The sequence below is a fragment of the Curcuma longa genome, chromosome 15, assembly GCF_044706935.1.
Source record: "Curcuma longa cultivar G26 ecotype Majalengka, Jawa Barat chromosome 15, ITB_CL_G26_1.1, whole genome shotgun sequence".
Classification (NCBI taxonomy): Eukaryota; Viridiplantae; Streptophyta; class Magnoliopsida; order Zingiberales; family Zingiberaceae; genus Curcuma; species Curcuma longa.
In genome coordinates, this window is record NC_133875.1 from 11,216,680 (window position 1) to 11,236,245 (window position 19,566).

General features: G+C 34.8%; 2 protein-coding genes across 4 annotated transcripts in view; one reads left to right on the plus strand and one right to left on the minus strand.

Annotated features, from left to right (window-relative positions):
• Positions 1-19,566, minus strand: part of LOC141846146 (cyclin-dependent kinase E-1) — a 51,929-nt gene that overhangs the window by 18,291 nt on the left and 14,072 nt on the right. For all 3 annotated transcript variants that reach the window (XM_074734143.1, XM_074734142.1, XM_074734141.1), the window contains exon 11: positions 13,314-13,361. In XM_074734143.1, coding sequence (XP_074590244.1) covers positions 13,314-13,361 — 48 coding nt within the window. The remainder of the gene's footprint in view (positions 1-13,313; positions 13,362-19,566) is intronic.
• On the plus strand, positions 5,138-6,027 carry LOC141845847 (uncharacterized). Its single transcript, XM_074733846.1, has 2 exons — positions 5,138-5,783; positions 5,915-6,027. The coding sequence occupies exons 1-2, from the start codon at positions 5,138-5,140 to the stop codon at positions 6,025-6,027; spliced, it is 759 nt and encodes a 252-aa protein (XP_074589947.1).

The following is a 19,566-nucleotide window of genomic DNA, read 5'->3' on the forward strand; positions in this document are numbered from 1 at the left end:
AATTGGCAAACAAAGAAAATGCTTCTATCTAAGAGAACAATCAAGTATTGGGCCACTAGTTGATTGATATATAAGACTGTTCGACTGATACTTAACGGTAACAAAGCAAATTATGTTAAAGCTGATATATGTGATCAATGGCTATCAAGATCAACTACGCAATAGTGATGGACCATTGGACTTATCAACAGAATGTTAATTTCGAAGATAAAATTTCAAACCTAAAGTCAAACCTCGGCATCAAGAAAATATCCAAGAAGAAAATAAAAGCTATGTGTGTGCTCTAAGTGTTCAATTCTTGTATTCTCTCTATAGTGCTCACGCCTTGTAATCCCTTGTGCTCAAAGTTCATCTTTGTAAGAGGTAAAAGATTTCTCCACCTTTGGTTGTTGGCCACGAAGAAAAGTAGAGGCGCGTTCAAGTAGTGATCCATCTAAAGGTGCATAACCATGGAGTAGGAGACTAAGGGAGCACTGTCAAACCACATTAAAATTCTGTGATTTGCTCAGTGTTTTTTTCATTGTTTACTTTCATTTGAACTTTTGTTGCATAACAAGTTTTGTAAGTATACGAGCTACGAACGAGGTTATTCAGCCCCACTAGCCACTCCAACCATAGTCATCGCGTTCAAGTGTCCCCCCCCCCCCCCCTTTTTGCTTTGTCTTCTTTATATTAGTGCACCATTCCGCATCTTGTAGCTCTCTCCCTTTGTTTGTGTCAATATCACCACCCTATGCAAACAAGTTATATTTCCAATTTAAAATTAGAACAAAATGTTTCAAGGGTTTCAAGTGGCATGGGTCGGCACATGAATTTGCTCTTTTTCGTAACAAGATGGTTTAAAGTTTTCTCTATTTCCTTTTTCTTTTAATGTGAGATGAAATGACAATTTAGTAACCTTATTGTTTATTGAAAATAACAATGCTAAAAAAATTGTCATATTCCCAAAATTTTAAGGTCAAATATCAAAAAATATTATTTTTATTGAGGTTAGTTGGTGTTTAATCCTTGTATTTTGTGATGAGTTAAATTATTGGATCTATTGAGAAGCATGTAAAAGTTGATCCTCGAGGTAGTCAAAAACTCAACTATGAAACAATTTGAGTTGCATTTTCTTGGACTTGCAACGATTGCAATTAATGTGAGATTATGTGATAGAGGATGCTTGAAAGAGGAGGCTCACAAGTCCTTCATGCCGGAAGTTGGAAGGCTTGGTGTCCTTTTGGGAAAACTGGGATCAAGAGAGGAAAAGAGGGAAGAGGTATGGGTATCGTGAGGATTACAAGCAGTTTAGCAAAACAAAAACGGGATTCTTAAGGGTTGACTGGGAGCAAGGGCCATGAGGGTTTGTAAATCAAGGGGTTCAGGCTCAAGATGGATTTTAATAAAGAATTACATTTGATTAAACCCACTAAATGCCAACTTTAGGTTAAACCCAAGCCTTATCTTGTAGAACAAGTCAAAAACTAATTTGATTCACCAAATTAATCTCGACTCAAACCCATCTTAATATTATTTAAGTAAATAAAAAATAAATGAATAAAATACCTCTAATACACCTTTTTAGTTAAAACCCAAAACTCTAATCAAACCATTGAATAGCTACTCCATTAAACCAAAGTAGTTAGAAATCGGTTGAATCATAAATCACCTATTTGGAGTCCAATTGAATCCAATGTAATCTTGATTGATCTTGACACCAAACCAAACTAGTGATCTGTTGGTTGAATCATATATCATTAATTCAGAAGTCGAATTGAATCCAATTTGATCTCAACTGAACCCGACATTAAACTTCACTAATATATTCTAAAAATAATAATCAAAGGCCTAATTTAACCTAAAATTAATTAGTTTGAATCCTAACATGATCACAACTCAATCTAACTCAAACCCAACTCAAAATCAAAATTTTGGACAATTGACTTCTAAATCAGGAACCAAGAAAATGCAATCAGAATTAAACCTCGATCAAGTTGATTACATTAAAAAATCAACTTTTACATAGCAGCCAATATCACCAGAAGTTTAGCTCAACCCTAGATAAAATGACTAAACACCAATCAACCATAATATAAAAATTGGCATTACACCCAAGTTAAATTCTTAGAATATAACAAAAATGTTTCCATTGTATCTTTTAGCAAGGTTGTTAAATCAAAATTTGTATCATGAATAATTTTGGTACTAACGAAAACCATGAATTGTAAGGTCCAAGAAAATCTATAAAATATATTTGAAACTAATGGGATGACTTTTAGCTTCAAATGTAATTAAAATCATAAAAATTGATTAATAGAATAAGTATATGCTTTATACTTATCAGGTCAACAAGTTTTCAATCTCTTTATCCAACTAGTTTATCTCTCTTTACTAATTTACGTTATAACTATTTATTATCACCTGAATTTGATGTTTGAAATTGTCTACACTAAGCTCATATTTTAAAGTTGGAGTTCTATAGAATCATTTACCAATTTTTAAAGTGATCTTGCATGGTTAGAGCTTTGAACAGAGTAAATTTTAATATGTTTGAGAGAAACTATTTGACATTATGAGTGATATTGTACTCGTTAAAATTTATAGTAATATATTAATTCAAGTGTTAATTAATTTTGTCTTCTACAAGAATACAAAAAACAATGAAATGATATAAATTAATTTCCTCTTGCACTGTGATGAGATCCTCTTGTATCAATTAATTAAATAGGTGACATTAAGATTTCTTATTAGCACACATTAAGAACTAATGATAATAACACTTCACCCAAAGCATAAAAGGATATCATTAGTAAAACAAGAATAACAAACAACAAAACAAACAAAATGGTATACTTGATCTCTTCAAAATAGTGGAATAATCCACAAAATAAAAAGTTACATGAGACTTAAATCACAAAAGTCAAAAGTATGAGTTTTAATTTCAATATTGAAAGTCTAAAACTCTGAAATCCATGTCTCCAATCGCATCATCGTCGTCTAACAATATAATTTCTTCATCTTCCTCATTATCATACGCATCATTCACAATCTCCTCCTCTTCAACTTCTATTTTCTCTATTCCATTTACATCCACATTTATATTCAAATTTCTTGGACCAACAAAAAGCAAGATAACCTCTCATAAAATTTTTACAATTCTTAGTTAATCTTGAATATAAATATGTGAAAATTCATTATTGGACATTTCCCACTTTTTCCTTTTCACAAATGCCCCATCTTCAATATTAAAACATTCTTAGACATCCATCTATAAATGATCATACGGTAAACTAGGGTCCTTAGCTTCTGGAATCTATTTATCATCAAACTCCATATCTGATAGATATATAGGATCATATAAATCCCCTTTCTCTTGTCGAGTTTTCTTGCCTCAATTCAAGTTGAAGATTTTAGTTGGCATAGACAAGGATATTTTTACTACTACAAATGATTTCTTCTTTTAGAGTACATATGTTCGAGTGTCCTCCAATTTCTCTCTCATAACTTACCACTACAAGTGAGGCTTAAAATGAAAATGTTCTAGACACTATTCATCATAGCTTTCCCATCACAAAGCTATATAACTTTCTTAAGAAACGTCAGTTCTTATTTTAACTACGAAGTTAAGGAGAAAAACAGTATTCAAACCAACTTTTACTTCCACATCTAGATTGAAATTTTAATAACAATGGGACCTAAAAAATTGAAAGTGTCAGAATCACAATTTGTTACATTATAAATGTGTTGTGTAATAAAACTAAAGAATAAACTATAATTAATACTGAAGGACTAAAGTTTATGAAGCTATAAATTTAATCGAGTATCATTGAGTTTCTAAACATGTCGATAACAAGCCTCAATTTCTTTATGCCCCGTGTACCCTGAAGAACAAAATAGGAAAAGGATGGATTACATGACAGTTAAGATAGTTTCTTCGTTCAACTGGCATAAAATGAGAAATAGGACATGTTGTGAGAAACAGGGGTAGATAGGTCTTTATCTCTTATGATCTTAGGGTTATGTTGGCTATATAAACCTTGTACATGTTTTCTTTGAGGTTAAGATAGTTTTAACATGGTATCAGAGCTACAACTTTAGGGTTCGGCGCTGACCCTAAAACTCTAATCGCGATTTCACGATTTTTTGCTCCTGTTCAATTTCTCTGCGCGCCCACGCCACCGCGTGCGCTCTTCTCCGCTGCGAGTTTCTCCTCCGCAGCGAATTTCTCCGTCGCCGCCACACGCGACAAGTCGTGCCTCGCCTCCATCTCTCAGATCGCGACGAAGCGTCCTCTCGTCGCGTTCCTCCAGATCGCATTTCTCCAGCTTCGTCTTCTTCCGCCCGCAAGCGCAGCCCGGCTTATCAGAGCAGACCCGCGACCGGCGACCAACACCGAGCCTCCCCTGCCATTGCCATCGCCATCGCCGCCCCTGCATTGCTACGTCTGCTACAAGCCTTTCACCTCTTCCGAAGCACTGCACAGCCACGCGTGCAACGCTGTCTTCAGCCACGATCTGGCCACGTGCAGAGGTTGTCGTCTGCAGATCGCGAGTAACTCTAGCCACGTTCCTTCTTTCTCTTCTCTCCGTTCAGTCTTCTGCCTCGTGGAGAAGACCAGGAGAGCCACCGTCGCTAGCTCTGCCACGACCCTCCTCTCCTTGCTGCCCTCCTCTGCAACCGAACAGAGAACATCACCTCCTCTGCTTGTTTTATGGCGGACACCTCTAGAGAAACTTCTGGTATTTCTCTAGATCCTATGGCTTCTTTTGGACAGGTACAATCGTTTTTCACAATGTCAGGAACTGGAGGATCCAGTCTTCAGATAACCTCAGAGAAATTGACAGAGACAAATTATGCATCTTGGGCAATTGCTGTTGAACTTTATGTTGAAGGTCATGATAAACTTGATGTTCTTCATGGTACTAAAGTGAAACCAGATGAAAAGGACCCAAACTTTCGTATTTGGAGGCGTGACAATATTCAGTTGATGACTTGGATATTCAATTCCGTCAGTTCTGACATCAAACAGGTCATTCTTCATAACAAAACAACTTTTGACATGTGGAAGACTCTGGAGCAAATGTACGGACGCAAGCATGATATGTTGCGTACTTATCAGCTAAGTAATCAAATCTTTAAACTTGATCAAGGTTCTATGTCTGTCACCAATTATTTTGCTGCTCTGAAGGGGCTATGGGATGAGTTTGACTATTACAGGATGGAGAATTGGATTTCCACTGATGATCACCAGAGATATCTAAAGCTTCTGGAGAAGGACAGAATTATTAAGTTTCTAGATGGGCTTCATGCAGAGTTTGAGAGTTTAAAAGGACAAATTCTTAGTCTTGATCCTACTCCCTCTCTAGAACAAGTTTACTACAAAGTTCTCAGTGAGGAGGGCAGGAAAAGGACCATGAGCAACAAGGGTATTTCTGCTACCAGCACTCCAATTGGGGAGACTTCTGCTCTTGTCAGTTCTGCAAACATGTCCAAGCCTAGGGGAACTAAAGGAAAAGGTGATAAATTTTGTCGGCACTGCAAGAGGACTAATCATGATTCAGATTTTTGTTGGGAGAAATATCTGGAGAAGAAACCTGACAAATTCAAATACAGTGACAAGAAGGCCCCTAGTCGTGGGAATGTTGCTGTCAAGAAATTAGTGGAGGAGGAGACTGCTGGTTCCTCTGTGTCTTCTCCTGTTGGGTTGTCCTCTACTGACATTGTCAACCTTCAGCACCTTCTCTCGCGGCTTCAGGCTTCATCTTCTGCCTCTACCACTCCATCTCAAGCGCACACAGGTATCCGTGGCTTGGGATTGAGTGTTGCTGGTTCGAGCTCTTATAGCCCCTGGGTCATTGACTCAGGAGCTACGGATCATATGACAAACGTTGCTAACTCCTTTATTTCCTACTCTTTGTCCTCTGGGCAAGATAAAGTGACCATTGCAAATGGAACCAAAGCCACTGTTGCTGGCAAAGGTTCCATACAACTGGCAGATCATTTTATCCTATCCTCTGCCCTTCATGTCCCTTCTATTTCTCTTAATTTACTTTCTGTTAGCAGCATTACAAAACAACTTCACTGCTCAGTAACCTTTTTTCCTGATCATTGTGTCTTCCAGGATCTCGAGACCAAGCAAACAATTGGGACTGGCCGTGAAGTAGGAGGTCTTTATTACTATCAGCTTGGAATGACATCTGCTCTGAAGTCTACAGCACAGTGTTTGGAGAATAAACATCAAGAAATCCTTTTATGGCATTCCCGGTTGGGACATTTATCCTTTCAGTCTTTGAAAGTCTTATTTCCTAGTCTTTTCTCTTCAGTTTCTTTTGAGTCACTTCCGTGTGAAGTCTGTCAGTTATCAAAACATTGTAGAACTCAATTTTCTAAGTCCATAAAGAAAAGTTCTTCTCCATTTGATCTTGTTCATTCTGATGTGTGGGGGCCCTCTCCTGTGACTTCTTTGGATGACTATCGATACTTTCTCTCTTTTATTGATGATTACACCCACTGTACATGGCTTTATTTGATGAAAAGCAGGGAAGAAGTTCCTCGACTCATTCAAACTTTTTGTCGAATGGTAGAAACTCAATTTCATACAAGAGTAAAGACTTTACGTTCTGATAATGCCCGTGAGTACTTTGCTCAGTCTCTAAATACTTTCCTTGAGGATTCAGGAATTCTTCATGAGTCATCCTGTCCCTACACACCACAACAGAATGGAGTGGCTGAAAGAAAGAATCGTCATATCCTTGAAACAGCCCGTGCACTATTATTTCAACGCCACTTACCCAAATATTTCTGAGCTGATGCTGTCCTTGCCGCTGCCTATATCATCAATAGATTGTCATCCAAAGGTCTCGGGTATCGGTGCCCTCTCACTATTCTTCGTCCTGGCACCACGTTGTTCTCCCTTACATCTCGGGTTTTTGGCTCTCTCTGTTTTATTCATGTTCTTGGTCCCAAGTCCTCCAAACTTGATCCTCGTTCTATATGAGGAGTTTTCCTAGGATATTCCACTTGCCAGAAAGGCTACAAGTGCTTTGATCCTATTACTAGGACGAGATATGTCTTGAAGGATGTTACCTTTTTTGAGTCCGAGTCTTATTATTCTCTTCAGCCTCATCCTCAAGGGGAGAATATTACCTCTTCTGTGTCTCCTTATGTACCTCAAGTGGTCTCATCTCCTATTCCACTGGATGCCATGGAAAAAACATCACTGGGCTCGCAGTCTTCACAAGAAATTATCACTTACAAGCGACGAAGACATAAGCAAGGACCTACTACTGACCGGCTAGCCGAATCAGATGCTCTGGCTCCTGATTCCTTGGAACAGTCATTAAATATGAATGAGCTGAACCTTCCGATTGCTATTAGGAAAGGGGTCAGGTCATGTACTCAACATCCTATCTCCAATCACGTTTCTTACTCTCGTTTTTCTTCTTCATATCATGCCTTTGTTTCACAGTTATCAAATCATGCTATACCTTCTTCTTATTATGAAGCTGTAAAGGATGCTAGGTGGCTGGAAGCAATGAATGAAGAGATAGAGGCTCTTAACAGGAATGGTACTTGGGAATTAGTTGATCCTCCAAAGGGGAAGAACTTGGTTGGTTCTAAATGGGTCTATGCTATCAAGTATAATTCAGAGGGTGAAGTGGTCAGATATAAAGCCAGACTTGTTGCCAAGGGATTCACTCAAACATATGGGGTGGATTACTTGGAGACTTTTGCTCCAGTTGCAAAACTGAATTTGGTCAGAGTAATTCTTTCTCTTGCTGCTCAATATGATTGGCCTCTATTTCAGCTAGATGTTAAAAATATCTTTTTGAATGGTGACCTTCATGAAGAAGTCTACATGTTGCCACCTCCTGGAATCGAAACAAAAAGAAAAGTTTGCAGGCTAAGAAAAGCTTTGTATGGACTTAAACAATCTCCCAGAGCATGGTTTGATAGGTTTTGCAAAACCATGATATTGTTTGGCTTTAAACAAGGAAATGTTGATCATACACTTTTTGTTAAAAAGAAAGAAGGCAGAACTACCATTCTCTTGGTTTATGTTGATGATATGATAGTTACAGGTGATGACGAAGCTGAAATCCAGGCTCTTAAGTCCAAGTTAACATCAGAATTTGAAATTAAAGATCTTGGACTATTGAGGTACTTCCTTGGTATTGAAGTTGCTCGGTCTCAAGAAGGAATTTATATATGTCAGAGAAAGTATGTGTTGGATTTACTCAAGGAGACAGGGAAGTTGGGTTGTCGACCAGCATCTACTCCTATAGAAGTAAATCATGATCTTACTAGTTCTAATGGGGAAGATCTTACAAGTCTGGAAAAGGGAACATATCAAAGGTTGGTTGAAAAATTACTATATTTGTCTATGACTAGGTCTGACATCACCTATGCTGTTAGTGTGGTGAGTCAGTACATGCATGCTCCTAAAACTGTCCATATGAAGGTTGTTGACAGGATTTTAAGGTACTTGAAGTCATGTCCTGGAAAAGGCTTGTTGTTCAAAGGAGGTGGTAATCTGAAGGTGGAATGTTATTCTGATGCAGATTGGGCTGGTTCTCGAGATGATAGAAGGTCCACTTCTGGCTATTGCACTTTTTTGGGAGGAAACCTGGTAACTTGGAGAAGTAAGAAACAAAATGTTTGTGCACGGTCCAGTACTGAAGCAAAATATCGAACCATGGCACATGGTCTTGCAGAAATATTATGGTTGTGTTTTTTGTTAGAAGACATGGGATTAAAAGCAGAATTACCCCTCAGGCTATATTGTGACAACAAGGCTGCAATCAATATTGCAAATAATCCAGTACAACATGACCGGACTAAACACATCAAGATTGATCGCCACTTTATTCGGGAGAGACTTGATTCCGGAGAGCTATGTTTGCCTTATGTCAAATCTGAGGACCAACTTGCTGATATGTTTACGAAGGCTATACCCCAAGCTATGTTTAATTCTGTTCTTAGCAAGTTGAACATGTTTGATATATATGTTCAACTTGAGGGGGAGTGTTGTGAGAAGCAGGGGTAGATAGATCTTTTTCTCTTATGATCTTAGGGTTATGCTGGCTATATAAACCTTGTACATGTTTTCTTTAGAGGTTAGATTTGTTCCCATATAGTTTTAGAAGAAACAACAAAGCCACACAGTAGTTGCAAGCTCACGACAGGTCCCCTCCTCCTTTCCTTCCTAGGGAATTCTTTTCTTTCCACAGTGAATTATTTTTCCCTAGAGATCATCCATCTCTCCTCTATCCATCTGCTGAGATAAATAGAGCATTAAAGTTTTAAAGTTCATCCTTTGGCTCTGTCTATTGCCTCATTGATACATCTCATAGTCGGTTTTGCATCACATGTTTCAAGTAGAACTTCATCGATTTCCAAAATCTTTGATCACGTAACATAAAATCTTACACACTCTTTGTTTAAATCCTCTTGCAAAAGAAATGTTAGCATACTCTTTAATGTGATATAATAAGGAAAATCTTATCACAGCAAGCCTTGCTAAATCACCTACCTAAATTTTCAGTACAAGTACTAATATGTGATGATAAATAAAGACAGTGATATGCTTTGCTTTTGAAATAGTGAATAAGATCTAAACAATGTACAAGTCAAGGAAACCAAAATATTTTTTTTTCTTTTCTCTTCCAACAATCTTCTTGCTGCTACATGATAAAATGCATTATCAGTCATGACCTGGATAATATTTTCTCACCAAACTAATCTATCAATTGAAATTTTCATATGAATCTTTAACGTTACCGTACACACACCGTATGTATCTTGAATCATAAGTTTACTTATTTTCACAATCTTATTCATTGTAATTTGCTTTTACCAAGTTCAACTCCTTTTAGTACAAAAGCTTAATTCCTCTTCCTGCTTGCTTAATACCGACACTAACACATTTTTTCACTCAAACATTCTGTCATATCATCTTTCAAGCCACCAAATATCTTCAAAAACTAATTTTTTGACATCTCCAGAAACTGTGAATGAGGTGCAACTTCATTTCTCGTTCCAGCTACATGATTCTAATTCTAATAACACTGCACCAATATTTATTTTGGCAGCAATTGCACTCCAATCTCATTTTATTTCCTTCACCAAGTTCCTTACATCGTTCCCACATAATATCAGTTATCTTTATTTTCTTTTTGGGAGCATATCCTAGCATAAAACTAACACTAACAGCTAATAGAAAAACAGAATAGTAAATTGGGTGTTGCTGGTCGTTGTCTAACTGATTTGATGGAGAGGAAGATGTTTAGGGCAATCTGATGGTGGAGGAATAAGAAAACGGCCAGTGGAGGAAAGACCAGTGGAGAGCAAATGTTAGACGCTGGCAGTAGTACAACCAGTGGATGCTATCTTCTTCGCTATACTAGCATGAGACAGGAGGATGTCTTCTTCACTCATGGACAGTGATGAGAAGAGCAGAGAGCTTCAGACAGACGTCACAAGTTTGTATGAAAGAGGAAGAGAAATTTGAATGGAATGGACCAAGCTAATTTAATACTCATACTTCTTTCATTCTTTGGCTTCCAAATGGTCCTTCACATAATCAGATGAATATCAATCTGTATCAAATAGATACAATTCTATTGCAAATCCAATTTGAATCATATGATTGGAATTGCAAATCATAAATTTCAACAATGCTGTGCTTCAGTTTTTCTATTTAATCTTTCCATCAATCATATTATTCTCAAACACTGGAACACATTTTGTTGCAGTAAAGAAAGAATAGGCATTTGATTGAAACAGTAAGAAAGTGCCCTTCATACTCCAATTTTGAAATGATATGGTTCTCACATCATGTCATCTTATAAATCACATCCTTTTCCATTTCTTGTGGTCAAGTTCCTTTTTCTATTTCCTTCCCTCGTGATACCATAAACCATCCTGTATTTGGTAACACTTGCTTTATTAATATCTTAGCCTCTAAGAATATTAAATTGCTCCCTTAGACCATATTTGTTTAACGAAAATTTTTATTTTAATTTCCTTTAGAAAAATAAAATTTAACAGCTACAAAGAGATGCAGAATAAATAGTTAGCATCAATTGTTTGGCATGTTTACATTTATTAGAGGTGAGTGATACCAAAAATATTTTTTCTTTTTTATGTTTAATAGTCTTCTTTTATCTTCAAGAATCTGCAAACTGAAAATAGAAAATTTTTATGAACCAAACAAGGCCTATGTTTTCAATTGTCAAGTGTTCTAAGCTACAGTTAGGCAATTGATGTTATTCTTCGAGTTATATTGAGCTTTCATTTAAATTGATGTGGCATTCTCCAAATCCACTCTTTTTCTCTTGCTCAATGACTCAACGAAATAGTTGAAATGCTTTCCATAAGTACTTCATGGTCTACTCAATCTTGTGATTGATACTAGAGACATGACCACTACTCCAATGAACAGTGGACGACCACAATTTAAGCTCAATGTAGTTCCTTTACCAAATACCCTGCCCTAACAAACTTCCATGATCCTAAACTACACCTTTGATCTTGACCTTCATGTTAATCTAAGAAAATGTACTCCTAAATGCAATATCTCACATCTCCTTTCTCATTACATTCCATTTGCATCACTCCAAAATATTCTACTTTAGATTGTGTTAGGATACCTCAGACTACCTTAGAGGCTTTATCTAATCTAAGATGAATATGAACTATGATAGAAAAATAGAAACATTATATTATATTGGTATTTGGGAATTTATGACTCTTCCTTCTAGCTATTGTTTGGTTGCAAATGCTTGTTTACTTTAAATCATCCCTTAATGGCTCAATTTGCAAAACTTAAATCTCAATTAGCGAAATTGTACACACAGAGATATATAACATTAACTAAAGGGACATATTCTCTCTTGTGGCTATGTCAACTTTAGTTTTTTTTACATTGGCAGCTATATCTATGTATCAATTGGATGCCAAAAATGTCTTCCCTTTAGGATGAACTAGATAAAGAGGTATAGAGATAAACTGATAGAGAAACCTATCAAGCTTAGTGCTCAAGGGAAATATGCTACTGTGTGGAAATTGAAAAGGTCACTATAAAGAATGATTTGGTAAACTGAATTCTACGCTCAATTTTTTGTATCATCAAGTGTCTCAAAGCGAAACATTCAGTATCTCTTTGCCTCTTAGTTAAAATGTATCCTTTTCATTGGTCATGTGGATGACATCATGATTGTTGATGATTCAGCTGAAATCAAAAGGTTTAAATTGTACACTCATCAACACTTTCAAATCAAGATTTAGGTAATTTGAAGTATTTATTGGCTTAGATGTTGCTCAACAAAAGGGAGACATTGATATCCATCACAAATTAATGTGTTTGATGTGGTAGAGGAAGCTGGTATGCTAGGATCCAAGCTGTTTGATAGCCCTATCGATCTAAATATCTGGCAGATGGTAGAAATAATTGATTACATGATCCAAGGAATGGTCCAAGTACAAAATGGAAGGAGTTTTATTGTTTTATTGTTTTACTGTTGGAAAATAAGCAATGTCACTATGTTTTTGAATATCTCGGAATACATTGTCATTTATCAAACATTTCACTAGGAGCATTGGTAGTCAATAAAATGGCAACCAGGTGTACAAAGTTTCTGCCAATGCGGTGTCCCGAGAAAGCATCAGACCACATTGAGTCTAAACACAAAGAAATTCAAACCAATTCAACAATGTTTTAAATTCAATCAGATCTTTTGTGTCATTTAAACATAACCATAAATGTGAATGAAGATTTATTTTTAACAAAATGATCTTTGTATAGTACAATGAAACTTCCAAGTTCCTATAACAAGTAAAAGGCAACCAAGCCCATAGTTGAGTTAATTGAGCTTTATATGCATCAGGGAGTAAAATTGGATTCTTAAGCTTTTTATTTATTCCTTTTTTAAATTTGGAAGTGTGAAATTTGAAGTGTAAACTGAATACATAAGAATTATACTGATGCTTAATAGCTAGCATAAGAATTATAAGGTATCACTTCAAGTCTTCAACAAATAACAAGGCAATAAAACAGGAGATGACAACCAATTATCCATGCGCATATCCTGTTTCAAAAAAGTATTCCACCCAATACATTCAGTTATCACTGGTCAACGAGGGACAATTCCACAGATTTCCCAATGTTGGTTTGGGTGATCTATGACACATTTGCTTAGTATACACTATAATTGTATTTTTTTCTAATTATTTTCTCAATTATTTTTTTATTCTCATTTTTTGTATAATATTGGGTCCGTGACAATGGGCAAAAATTTTAAATGTACCTACATAAAGAAAAGAATCCTTACTCATGTTCGAGTGCTTGTGCTGCAGTTATACGCTTTCGAGGATCATACCTGCCAAAGAGAATAGTTTCAGATAGTATGATTCCAACATGGAACACTACCATAGTAAGATTCAGATGATGATAAAATACAACACCAATTCGAAATTGCTGACAGAAAAACAAGAACATCAAGCACTTAAGGATCCTATTTTCTAGATAAAGGAATATGTTTTGAGTTATTATTCAAATCAAATGATGAAAATAACAGTCTGGATCATTAGAATGGCAAAAAATTAATGTCAATCTCCATTCTTATCGACATGGTTTAACATCTCACACCATTCTAGGCGGCAAAGTGAAAACTTGTCATTCCAATACCGAACCTTAATACTAATAGACATGGGTATTTCCTCCTACGTCGCACATACTAATCTAACCAATGAGTATTATATTATCCTGACAACTTAGAATACTATGGCACACATCAAGCTGAATCTAAATAATATTTTTTTTAGAGTACAAAGTTCTATTTAATTAACTATTAATTCGTATAGTTATATTTTTAAAAGTAAAAAAGGTTAAGTGGAAGAAGATTATCAAAAGCAAATTTTATATGAATTCATTTTTAACACATAGAAGTAATAAAAGTGAAAAAAATTAATTCAATTATCTAATTAATTGATGTAATCTTATTAAAGAAAGGTATTGGTATGGTACAATAAACTTAAATTGATTACGTTATTGCTAAAAAAAAAATTATTTTTAAAGTTTTTAATTGTTTGTAACTTATAGCTCTAAATTTTTTAAAAATAATTTTTTAATTATTATAAACATATTTTAAAGTAAACAAGCAAAATGGAGGAATATTAAAATAAATCTTATGTTAATTCCTTTTAAGGGGAGGTTTGCTGCAATGGTAAAATTGTTACAGTGTAACCTTGTGGTCATGGGTTCCAATTGCAAAAATGGACTATTGCAGTGCAGGATAAGACTGCTTATAATAGACCCAATGTGGTCCGGCCTTTCCTCAATATCCCGTATTGGCCGGAGCGCTTCGTGCACTGAATTGCCCTTTTTTATTTTAATTCCTCTTAGTACGCTTGGGAGCATACAACTACACGACATGAGATCAAAATTGTACCATTCCAATTAAAATCTGAAACTTCAGCATAACAAGGTTAATTTGTATCAACAATGATAGTTTAGTTCAATAACCATTTTATGAGATGAGCTAACTGAGAGATAAAAGATGGCAGACAGGAACAACCACGGCAGTATAAAAATATATTGAAAATGAATGGTGTTGCAGCAAGCCAACAACCAAATTCCAGATTAATCAACAAGGTCAGCTGCTAAATATAAGAAAAATAGATCCACAGTTTAAGGCTAAATGGTTGCTGGATCATGACAAATGTATCGAAACATGCAACCATTCCATCAAGTACAATTGCTAAATGGCAAGAGATAGATAGCCCAAGGATTGATCAACAATGACAACCACCTCAACAATGACAACCAGAGAAAATAGCTCAGCAGTTATATGGATAGATCGAGAAAATAGCAAATCAAGTACTTTGCTATATGGCAAAAATAGAAATTATCAACAATGAAATATAAATTAAGAAAATAGCTCAATCCAGATTCATCAATAATGTCAGTAATCAAATATATATTTGAAGTCAATAGCTCAACATTTTAAGGAAAAATGTTTGTTGGATCATGAAAGTATATGGGAAGATAGCTACAATTCCATCAACTTAGTTTACTATATGGTAGATACCAAATGAAAACTTACAGAAACTAAGCCAATATTTTAATGATGAAAAATGTTTCATTAGTAATACCGATTACTAATTCATGATTGCTCCTTTGTTATAAAGGTTGTTCGTGCAAAAGCCATCATTTACATACTGTAAATTTATGAACTGAGACCTAAGTTTTTGAGATCAAGGCAACCCAATTCAATCTTTAACGGAACATGCTGCAGATAATTGAAAGCTAAGCTTTGGTACTTATACATGAAATATGCAATCTAACTATAAATGTAGATCACTAGAGAGTTGAGAAGCATTAACCACCTAGGTAAGAGTACATTGAAGATGAACAATCAATAAAAACTTGATGATGTTATTGATGCAGCATAGTGAACAAACCCAATAAAAGTTAGCAATTATAAGTCAGAGAAATATGCAATCTAACTATAAATGTAGATCACTAGAGAGTTGAGAAGCATTAACCACCTAGCAAAGAGTACATTGAAGATGAACATTCAATAAAAGAAGCTTGAGTATGTGATTGATGCAGCATAGTGAACAAACAATTCTCCCAATAAAATTTAGCAATTATAAGTCAGAAAAAAGTTAATTAAAATTGTATTACATGAGATCCTAATCCTAACACAACAACTTATCCCAAAAAAACCATAGGGACCTTTTTTAAAAAAAGGTCTTCACTTATTTTTAAAATAAAAACTAAATAAATTCTTTTGAAAAGTTCTGAGAAACTATAAATTTTTTGAGCAATTTTAACTAGAATTAAAATTTTTAACTGTGTTATTCTTCTCAACCGAAGAGAACTCAAATCCGCCAAGTGTGGAGGTGAGGTGGTCCAAGTCAAGTACGGTGGCACTGCACATAGGTGCAAAAAGAAGGTGCCTCATTAGCCAAATTGGACAGTTGTTATTGTCGGTTTATTTCTTTAACCATTGTTTTTTATTATACCAATTTATTTACTACTTTGCATTATTCTCCTCCACTAGTGGAGAAATCATCAGTGAGTTTTCAATTTTTTTCTTAGGTCATCTTTTCCAAGAGTAGGAAATAATTGTTTCAGTAACTCTATCTAGTAATATTCCTTTAAATATCGCTTCCATTGAGAAAGAAATACATGTACTTTATTTCTCTTTTTGCAATTTGGCTTTTTGTATATCGATTGATGTCTATGTCTTCACTGAATCATGTGATGTGAATATGTGAAGGCGATAATAAAAAGGACTCCACAAACTCTATAACAATAAGTGTTCAAACTTCTCCCAACAAATTAGCATATACTCCAATTTAAAATTTGAATTTAAGTTTAAACAAGTTGGAAATTAAGTAAATCAATATTGTAATCAATCTTCCTTATAATATGACCAAATAAAGTAGATATTGTATATATGAATACATCTAAGTAGATATGATGAAGAAATTTAAATTAATGAATGCACTATGAGAATTTGTTACATCACTAGATGTTTTATAATAATTATTACTCAATATAATTTTTACCATAGCATCAACATTTATATTTCTCGATTTGGTAGATAAAAAAAAATAAAAAATTTACCTCAATTAATTGATGAGCGTTAAAGATATAAATAGCTACAGAAGACTCACGCGAAGTGATTTGAAAATTTTTAAATTAATATCTTCCATTATTATTTATATTACTTGTTCCATTTAGTTTCTTCTTTTACCTTTTCTATATAACATGAATGCATTATAACCTATGGGTCAAATTCATGATAAGTATCTAGTTGATTGCATGCCAAAAAAGAAAGTTTATTAGAGGTTCTAATATTGCATCATTAAAGTGCTCATCTAAAGTGTAATTATAGGACTCTTTTAAATTATCTTTAGAGGATTTTTCTAAGCATGAGTTATAGAGAGATGTATTTGAGCACGATTCTTTCATTTTAGCTACAGGTACATTGATTATAAGAGCACTAAGGCCTTCGAGCAATAACTTCAAGAATTGACTTAAGGAATTTGTTTTGTCTACATACTTGTTAACTAATCTATTAAAGTTTGATGGGATATATCTTTTAATTAATTGTATTTTCATTGTACATCAATGTATCATGTGTTTTTGTCAATCTTCGTCTCTAATACCCAATGATTATACTTTTATACAAGGAGACTTATTTCAACATTAATATTTTTAACCCTACTTTGTCTAGTGTTGTTAAATCTTTTTTGCAAAATTTGATAATGTATTTCCTGATGGATTGCCACTACTTAAGGGAATAGAGTACCAAATTGATTTCATCCCAAGAGCAACAATTCATAATCAATCGACCTATAGAAGCATAGGAGCAATCCCGAGGAGACAAAGGAGTTTCAAAGGCAAGTCGTAGAATTGATAAAAAAGGATATGTTCAAGAAAGTTTGAGTCCTTATGTAATTCTTATTTTGTTTGTACCTAAGAAGAACTTGGAGAATGTGTATTGATTACAAAGTTATCAACAAAAATACAGTAAAGTATCATTATCCTATTCCTAGATTAGATGAATTACATAGTTCTTGTATTTCTCTAAAATTGATCTGAAGTCTAATTATCAGCCAATTCACATGCATGAGGGAGACAAATGAAAATTTGCTTTGAAAACCAAGAACAATTTGTATGAATGATTAGGTATGTCATTTGGGTTAACTAATATTTTTATTAGATTAATGAACCATATATAGATTTATAGAAAAAATTTAAAGGAGCATTTTAATCATTTACAGAAACTTCAACTTGTTTTGCAAAATGGGAAGTTTTATGCTAACATTTAGAAATGTTTTTTTGCACTAATCAGAATGTGTTTCATGGTAATATTGTTAGTGCTAAGGGATTAGTGGTTGATGAAGAGAAAGACAAGGCTATTTGTGAATGGTCAATATCAAAAATCATAACTGAGGTATGTATCTTTTATGGGTTGGCTAGTTTCTATAGAAGATTGGTTAAGAACTTTAGTATTTTACCTACACCAATGAAGTTGTTAATAATGTTGAGTTTTATTAGGGTCATGAGCAAGATTTATCTTTCAATTTGCTTAAGGAGAGGCCAAGTTTTGCACCATTCCTGACACTACTTGATTTTGCTAAAAAATTTTAAAATAAGTATGATACCTCATAAATAGATATTGGAATTGTGTTAATACAAGAAGGCTAACATTTTGCTTATCTTAGTGGGAAGCTTGGCAAGTGGCTTTGAACTATCTAATTTACAATATGAAGATGTATGCTTTGATGAAGACCTTGGAGACTTGGCAATATTAAGGCCCAAAGAGTTTTTCATAGTGATCTTTGAACCCCGGAAGTTGGGTTTGTATTCATATCAGAAAGGATAGGTTCTTGGCTAAACATCCTACAAAGATGGATCCCTATGGAGATGGATCATTTCAAATCATTGCTCAAATCAGTGATAGTGCCACAAGCTTGACTTGCCTAGTATAATATGAGTGTTATATTCAATGATCTAATCTTTCTTCCTCTAATGTAGATGATAAAGATTCGAGCACGAATCCTTTTGAGGAGAGGGGGAATGACAGAGTCAAAGATGGAGAACAAGTTGCAACCCAACAAGCTAAGGATGGGGATCAAGCTAAGGTCGTGGAAAAAAATGAACATCCCATTCTAGATCTTCTTGATGATCCATTACACATTCATGGAGGCTCAATTACAAGGACTAAAGTTAAAAAGATGAAGGAAACACTTAATGTGTTAATTGAAGGTGTTAAGGCCAAAGCTATAATTGAAATAGATTTCATAAAGAATAAGTCATGCGACTTAGTCAATCTAATTCAAGCCTTAGATGAGCTTATTAACCATTTAAGTCTCATTGATATGTAGTAGGGACCATTCTCATATGTAGGCTAAATTTTGATCTTTATTTGGGTTGTAATGGTGACTTAAGCTCACATTAACTATGTAGCCCACCTAGGCCTCTTTAAATGGGCTTCCTTTTGACCATTTAGAATTTTTAAGTCACCGTAAAACTATATATAAAGGAGGGTGGTCACACATGCAACTTTTGGCTTGTTATCAATCTAAAACATAGCGAGGCTTTCACTTGTTGATTCTTCATTGAACTAGAACTTATCAAGGCAATCCCTTGTGGCATTCAAAAACTTATCAACCTAAATCCCAAGGTTGTGGCGTCTTCCATCTCCTATACCTAAAGTTCATGCTTTGTTAAGCATTGGGTCGAAGTTCTTTCATCCATCTTATCAATTTAGATTTTCTTTATTTCTTTCTTCAATTTGTTGTGGTTGCATATGACATTCTTCTCCTTGGATGCACATTAATTTGCTTCTTCCATATGCAACTTCAGCTTCTTCCATCAACTTTCTTCCACCCACATAGGTTATGTCATGTCCCAAGGTCGAAGAGAACTTAAGACATGTCTTGTGGGTTGTCAAGACATGGGAAGTGGAGTCCTCTTCCATTGAGCCACTAAAGAACAAGTTTTTCATCCAACGACTCCAAAAATGTTTTAGGCCAGCCTTTAGCTTCTTCCACTGATCTATT